This window comes from Anolis carolinensis, chromosome 2 (genome assembly GCF_035594765.1).
Source record: "Anolis carolinensis isolate JA03-04 chromosome 2, rAnoCar3.1.pri, whole genome shotgun sequence".
NCBI lineage: Eukaryota > Metazoa > Chordata > Lepidosauria > Squamata > Dactyloidae > Anolis > Anolis carolinensis.
The window spans coordinates 133,837,764-133,850,009 of NC_085842.1; the positions used below are offsets into that span (position 1 = coordinate 133,837,764).

Here is a 12,246-nt window from a genome sequence, read left to right on the forward strand (position 1 = left end):
CAGGAGAATAACGTTCTGCTGTGATGTAGGAAGGCTCAAACACACACACACACAATCCTTGCAAGGATGGGAAACTTTTGGGGGCAGGGAGGGTGTGAGCCAACAAGGGTGACAATGCCACCAGGATCCTAAAGCCTCCTGGAGCAGGGGACACAGATCAGTTCCAACACTTCCTAGAGCAGACTGCCAAAACCAGCTTAATCATTTCCCTAAATCCAGAGTTGATGTAATCCCCAGATCAGAGAGAGTAACACCATAAATGCATCATCCCAGTGCTGTAACAGGGGCTCTAGCACACAAGCAGCTGTTCAACCAGCTTTATTGCTCGTTTGCCTATGTTTTTCCAGCAGTCCCTGCATTTCCTAATGAGACACTGCAAATGAGAAACACGTGCCTTCTCTGTTACAAATGAGACTAGTACAACAAACTCTGCAATTCAAACTAAAGCCTCCCAGCTCAAAAGATACCCCTCAGATAACCCAAGAGGGCAGCCAATAGTTTCAGTACAGAAACAAAATTACTCACAGGCAGAAAAAAGCTCAGCTAAAGCACTGGGTGACAGCCAGCATTGTGTAGTGGTTTGAGCACTGGGCGATGACTCTGGAGCCCAGGGGTTGAATCCTCACTTGGTCATGAAACCCACTTGGTGACCTTGGACAAATCACTCTCTCTCAGCCTTAGAGGAAAGCAACAACTTCCTTCTGAACTAACCTTGACATGAAAACCCTGTAACTTTAGGATCGCCATAATTCTCAAATGACTTGAAGGCACACAACAAGGAGAGTGTTGGGTAAGAACAGAAACTACCAACATTTTATGTTGCACAAGAGGGGTGTTCCCAAGCCCCCAGATTTTCTTGGTCTGCAAGTTCCATCAGCAATAGTCAGCACAACCAAAGGTGGGAAATGCTGGGAGCTGCAATCCAATATCTGAAGCAGCTTTCTTCCAGGTCTTCTTGCAAAACAGACGATTCTGTATTTAAACACTTAGAACAGCCAAATCATCTGGCATGGCCCTGAGGAATAGGCACAAGGTTATCTTTCTGCTGAGACAGGAAGGGAGGAAAACACAAAATATGTCTTGCACTAGGAGCCAAGCTCAAGGGCTTCCAGTTTCTAACCACAGCTAAGCGTGAGTCTACATTGAAGATTAAGGTATATTAGAACAAGTGATATAGGAGTGAATGTCTTCACGCATTTCTTAGTATTCATTTTTGCAATGGACTGGCACCAGTGTCCCTAGTGCAAACAAGAAAAGTGGGAACAATCCTGTGTACTGAAATCTGGGAAAAGTGACTGAGCTGTTGCTTCTGTGTACAAAGGAATTAAGAAAGCGCACTCAGTATTAACAATGTCTGCATTTCCTATGGGAAACGCCATTGCGAAAGCCATGTAAATTCAGAAAACAAAACAGCTACAGAAAGGGCAGCACTGTTTTTATTAGACAATTCATTCACTGGCTGCTGCTCTACCTGAAATATTTATGTAGGGCCACTAAAGACCAAAATTTGAAAAAAGTTACTTTTGGGGGCTACAATTCACTGAATCATGCCTGGAGCCTTTTGGGACTTCTTGTGCAAACAAGAACATTTTCCAAAGATGATGAAAAGGATTATGACGGATTATGAGCCTGTCTTCATTCTATCGCCATAGGTGTCTATCAGCACAACACATAAACTCAGACATTCTTTAAAACACAGAACCCCCGAATCCAAGGATAATGTCCATCTCTCTGCTGTGATATGCCTCCAGAACAAGCTAATTAATCATGCATCCCTTTTACTTTAGCTGCAGCAATAATCCAACTTGTGTTTGAGTTTCCAACAAAAAAGATAATCATCTCAGATGATTTATTGACAGTGGATGTGTGCTTTAAGTTGGCAAGGATCGATCAAGTTCATGGAGAGCATTTTCATGAACATTTCCAGCTGCATTTTCCAGCTCTCAGGGCTGGTACAGTGGGAGGCTAGTCAGCTTATGTTAAGGCTAAAGCATATATGCGAGATCAGAAATGGGAATCAAGTGTGCTGACCCAGGTTCACAGTCTGTTTGAGAAGGAGCTTTATTTTAAAATGATTATACAATCTGCAATCTGACATCAAAGTTGAGGTGTGGGTGAGGAAGGATAATTGAGTTTCAGGGTGAAGGGGAACGGTGATTGATGCCCCCGTCCTCATGATTATTCAATCCAAGCTTAGTTCCTCTCTCTCAAGTTCTTCAGCTGTGTTTTATTATCACGTCCAGCGTGTCCAAAGCAGGCTACAAAAAAAAAGAATGTTCTGTACCCTATGAGTTGTCAGAAGAAAAAATGGCAAAAAGTCATCAGGATTTCCTACATCTTCCAGGATGGGCAGGTGCATGAATCATGTCCAGAGCTGTCTTTTCAAATAGGTCGTATAAACATCATAATGCAGAGATGCAAACTGGACAAAATTTCACTCACACAAACAAAACAAAAGAACTCCCACACATTCCTGAAATAAGAGGGAAGGCACTTAGTTCTATTTACAAAACCCCGGAAAATTAACACATTTCAATCATTTTCTTACTGTAATGATGTACACCCCCCATTTCTGAAATTACTGTAATAAAGACAGAAGTGAATCACTACATGTCCAGGTGCTGGCCAGAAAAGGAACAGCAAGAAATTGCAGATAAATACTGAGACTTGCTGCCAAATAATCAGCCAAGGACAAAAAACTGTCACACAGCAGACAGGTGGACCAAGTGTAGTGGCAACAAGCTTTTTGCCAAGGCTTTTTATTCAAAAACTTGAAACGATCTTGCTATTTGCATCACCCCTCTTTTAAAAGAGCACTGTAGAATAAATGATATCTACACCATCTTCTGAGGCCTGAACACTTTTGTTCAAAGTACAGATAGCTCCTGCACAATTCTTGCCGAGCAAACACCCAACTCAGCGACCGATCAATTCCAGCATTTCTCGTGGATCTGTTATCTTTTCCCGAGGCTTTCCAGACAGCTTGCCCCTTGCCACTTCAGCAGCATCGATCTTCTCCCAATCTGAAAAGGATACAGGGCAGATCCCTGTTAACCAAACAAGAGAAAAAGGAGAAGTATAGATCAAAATCAACCTCCTTCTGACTAATCATACATGCAAACCACAGAAGCCCATCTGCCTTTCATGCACAGACTCCTTCAGAATTAAAGGCATGCTTTGCAACTACATTACTAAGCAGACTCAAGAGCACAAGTCAAATTAGTTATGTCTTGGAAGATTCTTATAACACTATTCTACCTTAGGGGATGACTTGCCTTTGGTTCACTTAAAGATCCTGAATTAGTTTAGAGGGAACACACTAATTGAAAGCATTTAAAAATAATGACAGTAAAGGACCCAGGAGGGCTGTAGAATGCATTCCTAAGTAGACCAGAGAATGATCGCTACAAAAATAATCCAAATTCAATGGTCTTTGTAGAAATGAAGCCAATTCATATGGTGGTTTTCCAAGTTGCATACCTCACTGAGAAACTTTCAAAACTTGAGGTTTTTTGAAGAGGGTGGTTGCATTCTTAAGCTTGCCATAAAAGGTAAAGGTAAAGGTTTCCCCTGACATTAAGTCTAGTTGTGTCCGACTCTGGGGGTTGGTGCTCATCTCCATTTCTAAGCCAAAGAGCCGGCTTGTCCATAGATACCTCCAAGGTCATGTGTCTGGCATGACTGCATGGAGCAGAAGCAGTACCTTTTGATCTACTCACATTTGCATGTTTCCGAACTGCTAGGTTGACAGAAGCTGGGGCTAATAACGGGAGCTCACTCTGACCCCCAGATTCGAACCAGCGACCTTCTGGTCAGAAAGGTCAGCAGCTCAGTGGTTTAACCCACTGCACCACTGGGGGCTCCACAGATTGCCATAGCTACTTTTTTCAAGTCACTGTTCCCAAAGGTTTGCGGACATAGGTTACTTTAGCCACCATTCATTATTGCTCTGTAAAGCAAGCATACACCATCATGTCTCGAAAGTGTATGTGTGCCTGTTTTACTACATCTACACATACAGTGAGAAATTTCAGTTTGCTGGAATATGACCAAGCATGATAGATACTTTTTATCACAGATACACATGCTTTTATCAAGTGCTATCATATGGCTTAGCTATAGAGAGAGGGCTGGGGGAGACAAGGAAAGAATAAGAGAGGAGACATATCCGCTATATAAGAAGTGATTCTTAGTGCTACCAGTTACATCTTGCTATCTTCCATTCAATTTGTGACAGGCATGTAACAGTAGAACAAGCGCTCTAACCCAAATATGCTTTATCCTACTCAAACGTTGTTTGACATATCAAACACTGTATATGGCACAAATCTTCTATAATCCTCAAAGGGCATTCCTAGGCTATCAATTCTAGAAAGGAATTAATGTCTTAGATTAGTAAAAAGGTAAAGTTTTCCCCCTGACATTAAGTTTAGTCACATCCGACTCTGGGGGTTGGTGCTCATCTCCATTTCTAAGCCGAACAGTTGGCATTGTCCATAGACACCTCCAAGGTCATGTGGCCGGCATGACAGCATGGAGTGCCATTACTTTCCCGCCAGAGCGGTACCTATTGATCTACTCACATTTGCATGTTTTCGAACTGCTAGGTTGGCAGAAGCTGGGGCTAACAACGGGAGCTCACCCCGCCCCCCAGATTCAAACTGCTGACCTTTCGGTCAGCAGGTTCAGCAGTTCAGTGGTTTAACCCACTTCACCACCAAGGGCTCCATGTCTTAGATTAGAATATGAAAAAAACATCTGCAGAGATATTTAATTTTGGGCTAATCACAACTTAGACTGGGCAGGAGGCTTCATAATGTCAGGAATAACTAAATGTTTGTCTTGTCTGTTGTCAGAGAAAGGTTCCAGAACCATTATCCTGACCAGCACCAGACTCTACTGTTGAAATCTACATCCTGTTGGGAATGCAACAAAAATAGGAAAACTACCAAAGAGGCCATTGGCTAATGGGAAACAAAGAAAAATAGTTAAGTAAAGAAAACTGAACAAGACATTTAGTCAACAATGAGGAATTGGATTGCTGGCCAGGCTTAGGTCCCTTCCACACAGCTGAATAAAATCCCACATTTGCTTTGAACTGGAATATATGGCAGTGTGGACTCAGATAGTCCAGTTCAAAGCAGACATTGTTGGATTTTCTGCCTTGATATTCTGGGTTATATGGCTGTGTGAAAGGGCCCTTAGTCTGGATAGAATGAGTTTGTTAGCAGCCCAATGCTATCACTGGTTGAGATGGGACACCTAACCTATGAATGAAAGGGCCGGAATGCATCCCTGTTGTATCCCATCTGCTGCAACACTTACCACCAATGTTGCTTATAGCAATAATGTGTGCCAGTGTCTGGCACCATACAAAGTCTTGGGGAGGCCTGAATACATCCAATTCCAGCTCAGAATGATCCTCACCACTAAAATATCAACAATGTCTTTCAAAACTCTGCAAGGAAATATGCAACTTCTGCAAGGAAATTTGCATCTTATGTTGACTGAAGAGCAAAAACAAAAAAGGAAAACATGCCATCAAATCCTTCAGTATCTTGTTTTCTAGGAAAGGAGACTTAAATGCACTGCCCATGATGCTTAGGCCAAGGAATTACTGTAACAATAGGCATGAAAACTAAAAGAAGAAAAAAAGCCAATGGTAAGCAATCACAGGGACTGGAAATTGATGTGAAAGCATCCCCTGTCCCTCTCCCCCTCTCATAGTGCACCAAGTGCACTACTGACTGACCATCTGACATTTTCCTTTAAGTTAGAATGCAAATCCTGCCACAAAACAATTTTATTTCAAAACATCAAATCTCTAAACGTTTCTGATTATTCGATAGGGCTTGTGCCATGGTTTTGGATAAGGTTCCTGATGTTGCTAATATTTGGAATTGTTAAGGAAAATAGAAGTCTAGCTAACCCAGAAAGGACCTGCCAAATTTGCCACACTAGAGAGAGTAAACGTTCTGTAATGTTAAGTAAAACACACACTGAGAATTGAATTCATCCACTTTACCACACTGAGCATGCTGGATCTCATCAGAGTTCAGAGGCTAAACAGAATCGGGGCTGGTTAGTAATTAATTGGGAGACCACCAGGGATTCGCAGGCAGGGGGGATAGGAAAGGCCCCTGTCTGAAGTTCTGGAGAGCTCTACCAGTAAGTGTTGATAATACTGGGCTAGATGGACCAAGGGTCTTACTCCATATACGAGGCAGCTTCCTATGGTCTATGTTCTGTCCTTGTTGTCTACAGCATCCCAATATAATTAGAAAAAGAGAACACAACATCTTTACCTCGGGATTGAAGGATGCTTCTCACCAAGTCAAAGCCTCCTTTGGCACCTGAAACGTCCAAGGCACCAGACTGCAGATCCTCCAGCACAGACTGGGCTGTGTCAAAGCTATCATTCATCGTAGTGATGATCACACCCATGGGCCCCCTCTTTACCCAGCCACTGCAGTAGAGCCCTGCAAAGGATAATGCACAGTCAGGCAGCCTAACTAATCTGGTCCACATTCTTCATCTGGAACAGAGCCAGGCAATACCTACAAACTCGCTATTTTATCACCTTGGAGTCAGGATTATTGCAGCCCTGGCTGAACACCCCCTCACCCCAACCCCCAAGGTTATTCAGGGACACAGGCAAATGTCACCATCCTACTCCAGAAAGAGTCAGTGCATTTGCAGTTGAACAACTACACTGAGCTTCTCTGGTTATAGACAACTTGGGGTCTGAGCCAGAAAGATAAAATTTCCAGAAATGTTGAAGCTGTGTAAAGAAGCTCCTTCCAATAGAAAGAACTGAGAAATGGAAATAAAAACTTCGATGACCAGAGTGTGTATTTTGCCTTAGATAAATGTCTTCCTGTTAGTTATTAGAAATAATTTTGGAGAAATAAATATCTGGACACCTTGTTATAAACATAATATTCATCATTCTAAAAAAACAACCCACAATCTGCTTCACCCCAGCAGGGCCGTAGCCAGAAAAAAATTTCGGGAGGGATTTTGAAAATTTGGGGGGGGGGGGGGTGAACCCCTAGCACACACCTCTCCCCGCTACAAACCTGTCAATATCTGCTTGAGATAGTGCGTCTCATAGACTTAGCATGGGGATTTGGTTAACCAGTTAAAATTCATGAGTAAACCAGGTTTTTTTTATAACCTGAAAAATTTCAGGGGGGGTTTAAACCCCTAAAACCGCCCTCTCGCTACAGGCCTGACCCCCAGCCCCCAATTTTCAATTTGTCCATTAAAAAAAAACCTTCAGAAAAAAGCCAGATGGAAATCCCCCACCTCTCACCCTGAAGTTTTCTGTTTTTTCTTGAACCAGGCCTTTACATCACTACTAAAATCACTGAATAGTTACAATTCTACTGACCTGTTGCCCCCAACACTCTGCCCAAATCGTTGGGGATAACACCTTGCTTGGCGTCAAAGGGTACAGCAGGATCAATTGGGAGGCTCTTGTAGCCTATGCTACTGAGAACCAGCCCACACAACATCTCCTCAACTTCTCCAGTGGGAACTGCCTTGGCAGCCTCTCCTGTACCCTGCAAAGTCCAAGAAGGGGAGAAAGGGGCAAAGTGAGGGAGAGCATTATGCAATGCCAACAGTCTCAGCCCAGGCTTCTTGGCCAGTTGCAAGAAAGAGCCATCCACTGAAGGACTGGCCAAAGGAAGTACTTCTCCACACAATGAACTCACTACCACAATAAGTAGCTATGGCTTTCAATTGGGATAGTTTTAAAAGTGGATAGTATACATTTATGGAGGATTTGGTCATGAATGGCTATTAGTCAGGATGGCTATATTATCTCCTTCAATACTGGAGGGAGGGGGGCAGTATGCCTCTGATTGGGCCTAAATACCTGAAAGACACCAAATCCCACCTGATTTTTGAAGCGAAACAGATTTAGCTCCAGTTAGTAAACAGTAAACAAATCCGCGAATAAACACTCCATATACTATCAATATAAACACTTCAGACACACTAAAACAATACTGTCAACTTCTCTTCTATAAGCAGGAAACTTCAAGCATATGTCATACAAAATCTACGCATACCCTTACAGCTACTCTAAAGGGCCTCATGCAAGCCACCCTTATGTTACCACCTCTTGTTATATTAACAAGGGATGGTAAGTCCTTTATGACAAAAGCAAACTTAGTTCTGAGTTCCTTTCAGTCAACTGGCAATCCCACCTTTTCTTGGGATGACTTATCGGCTGCATTCTTAGCATGTCCTTCTATGACAGTATCAAATAAATGGAAATAACTCTTCTCATAGCACTAGGTAGGAAATGGACCCTTGGGGACAGACAGTGCCAGCTTGCTGAGAAAGCTTGCCATTTTGACTTGCAGACAGCAGGCAGTTACACTGGTAGTTCTAATTAGATTGGGAGTATGAAGCTGTCCTGCGCTTAATGCTGGAAGGCTCCTGGGCCCAGAGAGGAGAGCGGGAACCTCCAAAACTAAATGGATGCAGCAGACCTTGAAGAGACAGACTGGAGAGCAAAGCGGAGAGGGAAGGGGGAGCTAAAATGGGAGGAATAGTATCAAGAAAAAAAAAAAAAAGAAGCCCATACTTCCAACCTGGTGACAGCCAATCGGATTGCTCTTGCCTGCCTCCCGTCAGCCATGGGCAACACTTCCAGTGGACTGCGCAAAAACTTCAGGCTCCATTCTCTGGACACCGAAGCCCAACGACTGGCCATCGCCTCCCCAGGGTCTTCCAGGGCAGTTTTGACCATCAGCTCAGTCAGCCGTTTTCTAGGTCTGGGTACATCTGAAAATTACAAAAGGATGGCAGGAGCACAGTGAGCCTACCAGGACCAGATTTCATCATGCAGTTATTTCAAATAAAGATTGAAGGAATACCCAGAACAAAGGTTGTCGTTGCCCCGTGCATATCTCAAAAGCTGACAAGTTTCCATGGGATTCTACACACCATCAGAACATCAGTGTGAGACTCTATTAGCTCCAGCAGCTGATGCAGGACTCAAGAACAAAACAGGAGGAAGAGAACAAGAGTGATCGCTCTCTCCTCCTTTCATCAAGGTCTGTGTAGAATAATGGTTCTCAACCTGTGGGTCCCCAGGAGTTTTGGCATACAAGTCCCAGAAATCCCAGCCAGTTAACCAGCTGTTAAGGTTTCTGGGAATTGAAGGTCAAAAGATCTAGGGACCCACAGGTTGAGAACCACTGGTGTAAATATTGGGCTGGATCCAGACTTAGTTGATGCTTAGAGCTGGGATGAAGGATAAGTAAATAGCAGTTAATTAAAACTTCTATACAATACTGCTAGATGTATACACCATATACATGAAGCTTTGGCAGCCCCTGATCTTTCAGTAAGCACAAATTATTGTTTTTGTACCCCTTCAAGCAAGTAAACTGCCTTTCTTCAAAGAAATTGGAGTGGCTCCCTACGTTGTTTAACATGGAAGAACCTCACAATCTCTGAGGATGCCTGCCATAGATGTGGGCGAAACATCAGGAGAGAATACTTCTGGAACATGGCCATACAACCCGAAAAACACACAACAACCCTGTGATTCCAGTCATGAAAGCCTTCGACAACACTCTTCTGACTATGTTCTTTCTAAGAAAACCTTGGTGCTCATCACTCATCACATACTGGTGAAGGCTGAAGCACCAGAATTATTGGAGAAGGGGAAATGAGGGGAAATTCCTCATTTCTTCCCTCACCTCTTCCGCATTTTGTATCCAGTGGTCACAATGGGAACAGTAAGGGTGGTTGTCCAGCCACTGGCTCAGTGCCAAAGAGCTACGTGGACTGCTCCAGAGCTGCTCTGGAGCACTCCACTTTGGAACAGCTCTGCCACATGTGGTCCATGTAGAAGGGCCCTTAGAGCTACCTTGAAATGACCTGAAGGCACACAACAAACTTCAAGAGCAGTTGCATCTTTAGAGACCAACATAAGCATGAAGTAGGGACTTATGACTGGATACCTGTGAAACCTTTCTTTTGCTTATGCTGTAGATAGGGAATTACAGAATCTGGATTAGAAGAATGTGATTTAGGTTTAAGTCATGCCACATCCCCCACTCATATTGCCCTCTTAACATTGTTATTAGGTGTTTCAGAGACAAGGTGTGAGGAAAAGGTCTACAGTATTTTAATGAGATAAAAAGGGTGGCGTGGAGAAAAAGGAAGGAAATGACACTGAGGGGGTTGATCACAGGATTCTCATGGGACATTTGCTTTGTCTCTGCCAATCTGGCTAAGTCAACAGTCTTATTAGTTTACTCAAACTCAAGGCGCCCCTGGTGTGCCGGCAGGACCGCTGACCCAAAGGTTGGTGGTTCCAATCCAGGTAGCAGGGTGAGCTCCTATCTGTCACCTCCAGCTCCATGCGGAGACATGAGAGAAGCCTCCCACAAGGATGGTAAAACATCAAAACATCTGGGTGTCCCCTGGGCAATGTCCTTGCAGATGGCCAATTCTCTCACACCAGAAGCAACTTGCAATTTCTCAAGTCGCTCCTGACACAGAAAAAAAAACCAACCTCAAACTTAAGCAAATGTAACACTCCAGGTTTATAAACTGTCATTTAAGGTGGCAAGAGCATTGTAATTTCTTCCAAGGATTTTTGGATTTCCCTTCCTGAACTTTAAACTGAACTTTCAATGCAAAAAATAAAACGGCTCAGTGCAGTAACAGCAAACTAAATACAGTATGTATCTCTTTTTCTTCACATAACAAAGTCTTTTCCACTTAACCTCCTATTAAATGATACCCTGACCCACCATTCCACTCCTGTTTTTCTTTATTTCTTTCTATTTTTCTTTCTTTCTGATCTGGACAAAAGAGCCCACACACTCCCTAGAGCTGCTCCACAGAGAAGACACTGGAAGTCTCTGGCCTCCAGCCATCTCAAGGTTAGACAGCTGCTGTTGCAGCTCATTGCCCTTTGGAGCGCTTCAGCTCCCGACAGCATGCACACGTCATTCAGTTTATTGTTATAAAGAGACACTCTCGCTCAACAGGAAATCAAGGGGAAGAAGGAGATAAACTCAAGCTTGCTAACAGAATGGGAAACAAGACTAACTCAGGTCAAGGCAAGGATATACTACAGGCTAAGACAGCATGGCATATATGTGTAAGTGTTGGACTCTGAAGGACAGGGTTTGAATGCCTGCTCGGTCATGGAAACCCACTGTGAGGCTTTACATACGTTGTACTCTCTCTGCCTCAGAGGAAGCTAAAGGAAAACCCATTCTGAGCAAATCTTGAGAAGATACCCCTATGCTAGGTTCAGTCACTGAATTATTGAAGGCAAACACTGTAACAACAACCGTTATGGCAAGTTTGATGACATTTTCAGAATGGGCTTTCCTTTAACCTGGATCATTTGTACTACCTACTAATGTATAAAGCAGTGGTTCTCAACCTGAGGATCCCTAGGTGTTTTGGCCTACAACTCCCAAAATCCCAGCCAGTTTACTAGCTGTTAGGATTTCTAGGAGTTGAAGGCCAAAACATCTGGGACCCATATAGGCTGAGAACCACTGGTATAAAGCCACATGAAAGCTGCTTGCTGATAAACAAAATTAAGAAAGTAGAAAAACTCTATAATCTAACTAAATGAAATTCCCAGTCAATCAAAAGGTGCCATGAGGGCAAATAGAAACCAGGGAGAGGAAACTGTGTCTCTCTAGATCTCACACTTGAGAAGCCCCTGCTAGCAATGACAATGATAAGGCAATGTGTCCGCATTAATCCAAACTCTTAAAGGGCTACAGACTACTGTATATCTTGAGACATGTTAGCAGGATGGTCCTGTGTCTTTCACTAGAACCTAGCTCTTCCTTGTGCCCTTGACTTCTTCCCTGGAATCAAGATCTAAGCCTCTTTTGCTCAACCTTCACAATTAGGCTCTTTGGCTGCTGCTGATCACTTTCTGATTCTAAAAAGGAGATCAGCAAATAGATTTAACTGGCAAAGCTTGCCTCAAAGGCTTGTGGGGGCACAATTTGCTCTGGGGAAAAGACTATTTTGGGATAGGGGCAGCAGAGTAAGAAATGTGGCCTGCTGGAATCCAAAGAAGGGCACAAAAGGCTCTCAAACCCTTAAATATTATCCACTCTGCCTTGCACCACAGAACCCATCCCACTGTGCTTAGAAGATTTTAGCCACTCACTGAAGCATCTGCAAATTTCAGTTATGACACATGAGGCTGCTGCCAATTTGTCAACAGCAATTGCAGAG

At 43.4% G+C, this 12,246-nt stretch overlaps 1 protein-coding gene across 1 annotated transcript in view; it reads right to left on the minus strand.

Annotated features, from left to right (window-relative positions):
* Window positions 1-2,036: 2,036 nt before the first annotated feature.
* Window positions 2,037-12,246, minus strand: part of fdxr (ferredoxin reductase) — a 48,160-nt gene continuing 37,950 nt past the window's right edge. The window contains exons 9-12 of the mRNA XM_016991356.2: window positions 8,600-8,799; window positions 7,394-7,565; window positions 6,306-6,479; window positions 2,037-3,047 (exon numbers count right to left, since the gene is read on the minus strand). Coding sequence (XP_016846845.2) covers window positions 2,917-3,047; window positions 6,306-6,479; window positions 7,394-7,565; window positions 8,600-8,799 — 677 coding nt within the window. The 3' untranslated portion in view covers window positions 2,037-2,916. The remainder of the gene's footprint in view (window positions 3,048-6,305; window positions 6,480-7,393; window positions 7,566-8,599; window positions 8,800-12,246) is intronic.